The sequence below is a fragment of the Rhinichthys klamathensis genome, unplaced genomic scaffold (genome assembly GCF_029890125.1).
Source record: "Rhinichthys klamathensis goyatoka isolate OS25496 unplaced genomic scaffold, OSU_Roscu_1.1 h1tg000018l_1, whole genome shotgun sequence".
In the NCBI taxonomy this organism is placed as follows: domain Eukaryota; kingdom Metazoa; phylum Chordata; class Actinopteri; order Cypriniformes; family Leuciscidae; genus Rhinichthys; species Rhinichthys klamathensis.
In genome coordinates this window covers 3,005,001-3,007,857 of record NW_026606569.1, presented here as the reverse complement: position 1 = coordinate 3,007,857, position 2,857 = coordinate 3,005,001, and the positions used below count along the sequence as shown (strand labels likewise).

Genomic DNA, 2,857 nt, shown 5'->3' with positions numbered 1-2,857 from the left:
ATATACACACTTCCTTGTTGCGCAATACCACTATGTAAAAGGCCAATGAAATCGATGTTGTTTGGCAGATTACGCGAACAACAACCAATTGAAAAATTGAAATATTGAAATATATAAAGGAGAAATATTTTTCTTACCCAATCAGAGGAAGGTTACCATGACCTTTCTAGCAAATCAGAGGACTCTGTAGCCTTGCAAGGGGTGGTACTATATAGTTAGAGATATGACGCAAACAGCATTGAATGGAGAGAAGGAGAGAGAGCGAACGGAGGCTTACGGAGCGGATTATCAGAGATTTATATGAGAGAGAGAGACAGAACAATTATTATATATATATTAGGGCTGTCAAATGATTAATCGTGATTAATCACATCCAAAATAAAAGTTTTTTTACATAATATATGTGGGTGCACTGTGTATAATTATTTTATATATATAAATACACACACATGCTTGTATATATTTAAGAAATATTTTCATGTATATACTGTATATAGATTTATATATAATTTATATTATATATAAATATAAATATTTTATATATAAATATATTTTTTTTCTTAAATATACATGCATGTGTGTGTATTTATATATATACAAAATAATTATACACAGTGCACCCACATATATTATGTAAAAAAAAACTTTTATTTTGGATGTGATTAATCACGATTAATCATTTGACAGCCCTAATATATATATATATATATACACATACATACAATTATAGCATTATTTATTGTTTTAGCACTTTTATGATGGCAAGCAGTAAAGATTTACGGTGGAACAAGCTCTGGAACAATTACTGGAGAGTGACGAGGAGAAAGCATTAGAAAATTCTAAGCATTCCTAAGGAAAACACCTGGGACTATTTGTAAATAAAGTTACATTTTTCATTGTTCTTTACACATTTTATTTAACAATTACACATGTCTGTCAAGCAAAGGCTTTGACAAATATATTTTTTGTTCAAAAACTGTTCACTATTGTTGTGTGATTTGTGATTTTCAGAAATAAATGAGAAAAATCTAATTTCCGTTTTTGAAATTCTCTAGTTTATAGTACATTTTTCACTCATACTTCCTTTATAAACACATTACATGCATGCTTATGTTAGCTTAGGGTCTTCTGAATCCATAGATACCAAACACATACTGTTCCATCTCCATTACATATGGTTTATAAGCCCAAATGTAAAAATAGAGAAAACGGACCAAAAATGTCCCCAGAGGGTTAAGAGATTTTTACAAAGATTTAAATCTGACATTGAGCTAACATGCTAACAATTCTGATGAAACAGTGGTTGACTTATTTTGGTCGTGTCACTACACTCAGAAGCTTTGGAAGGAGATTGATGTATTTATCAAGTGTAAGATTTGGCCAGGCTTCTCAATACATATGAGAAACATTATATTTGGGTATTTTGACTCAGACCCCACAAATGAAAACATCTGTTTTGTTATTAATTTAATTATTTTCATAAATTTCACAAATGCAAATTTTCTTTTTTGTTGTAGTCTCCTTTATGATTGTTTTGGTTAATATTATGTGATGTACGTATGCTTTCTCTTTTGTATGTTCTTGTTCTCAGCATTATAAAAAAAAAATAAAAAAAAAACCAGACAAGAACGCATATTGAGAAACGGCCTCGAACCTTTCTGCAGCGAATCACGACAGACGCAGGAGCGCGGCGCAGCCTGATGACGTCACACACCAGACCAAAATAAAAGTCCTGTTCACATGATGCGTTTTTCTTTTGCATCCAAGAAAATATTAATAACTGGCAATGAGAGAGTATGAGATTCTGTCTAATAGGCAAAACTGTAATGTTTGTGTGCAGAAACCATTTATATCAGATATTACAGTATTAATATGCAAACAGCTACAAATGTTGTTAACAAGTTAGAAATACATGTTAAAACAGTGTATGAATTAATAAAGAAAAGTTCATATTATGTGTCATTGTGGGATTGGCAATATGAGCAAAATCATATTTCAAGATGAGACATGTTAACAATAACACCAGGTGTGTAAATGCAGTTCTGTTCAGGTTTATTTAAAGTAAACTGGATTATATTACAATAATTGATCAAGTGTTTACAGTATGATCAGATGATCTGGGTTTATATATTTCACATTTATTAATACATTGACATTTATCAATTTTACAACAAATAACATGTTTTATAGAATGAAACATTTCATTGAAAGGTCATTTTGATAGTGATAATACAAATGATTTATGTGACAGAACAATAAGAACTGAATATAGTTTGAGAAAAGCACAGATACACACCATCACTCATCGTGACTCACACACACACACACACACACACACACACACACACACACACACACAATGATCTTACTGTCTATATGAGGATTCATTACACACATTTATTCTGACATGTTATTTTACTGTAGTATTACTGTAATGAAGAGACAATAAGAGACTCTAGAACATCTCAGTGTTACTGATTTATCATGCGGCCCAAAGCATTATGGGTAGAATCTCTACAGTCTGTTCTCACTCATCAACACAGTTTCACTGATGATCCATAATAAACCATAAACCCAGGATAGAGTTTGTGTGTGAATGTGGTCTGGACTGTGTGTATGAGGCTCGTTGTGTTTCTCTCGACGCTGTAGAAGGACAGAGTTCCTGCACTGGGATCCACACACACTCCTATTCTCCTGATGATGGACTTTACATAGAGTTCAGTCTCTATGTTATTGTGCCAGAATGAGTAACCGGAGGACAAGCAGTACAAACTCCAGGACTGATCATTATATCCAAACCGACACTTTTTACCCCCTCCCTTCCTGCTGATGCTCTTATATGCCAATGATATACACA

The 2,857-nt window shown here is 32.5% G+C and overlaps 1 protein-coding gene across 1 annotated transcript in view; it reads right to left on the bottom strand.

The window, feature by feature from the left end:
- Window positions 1-2,136: 2,136 nt before the first annotated feature.
- The window catches only part of LOC130070631 (NACHT, LRR and PYD domains-containing protein 12-like), a 79,095-nt gene continuing 78,374 nt past the window's right edge, over window positions 2,137-2,857 (bottom strand). The window contains exon 8 of the mRNA XM_056235101.1: window positions 2,137-2,857. This exon is cut by the window's right edge and continues 210 nt beyond it. Coding sequence (XP_056091076.1) covers window positions 2,535-2,857 — 323 coding nt within the window. The 3' untranslated portion in view covers window positions 2,137-2,534.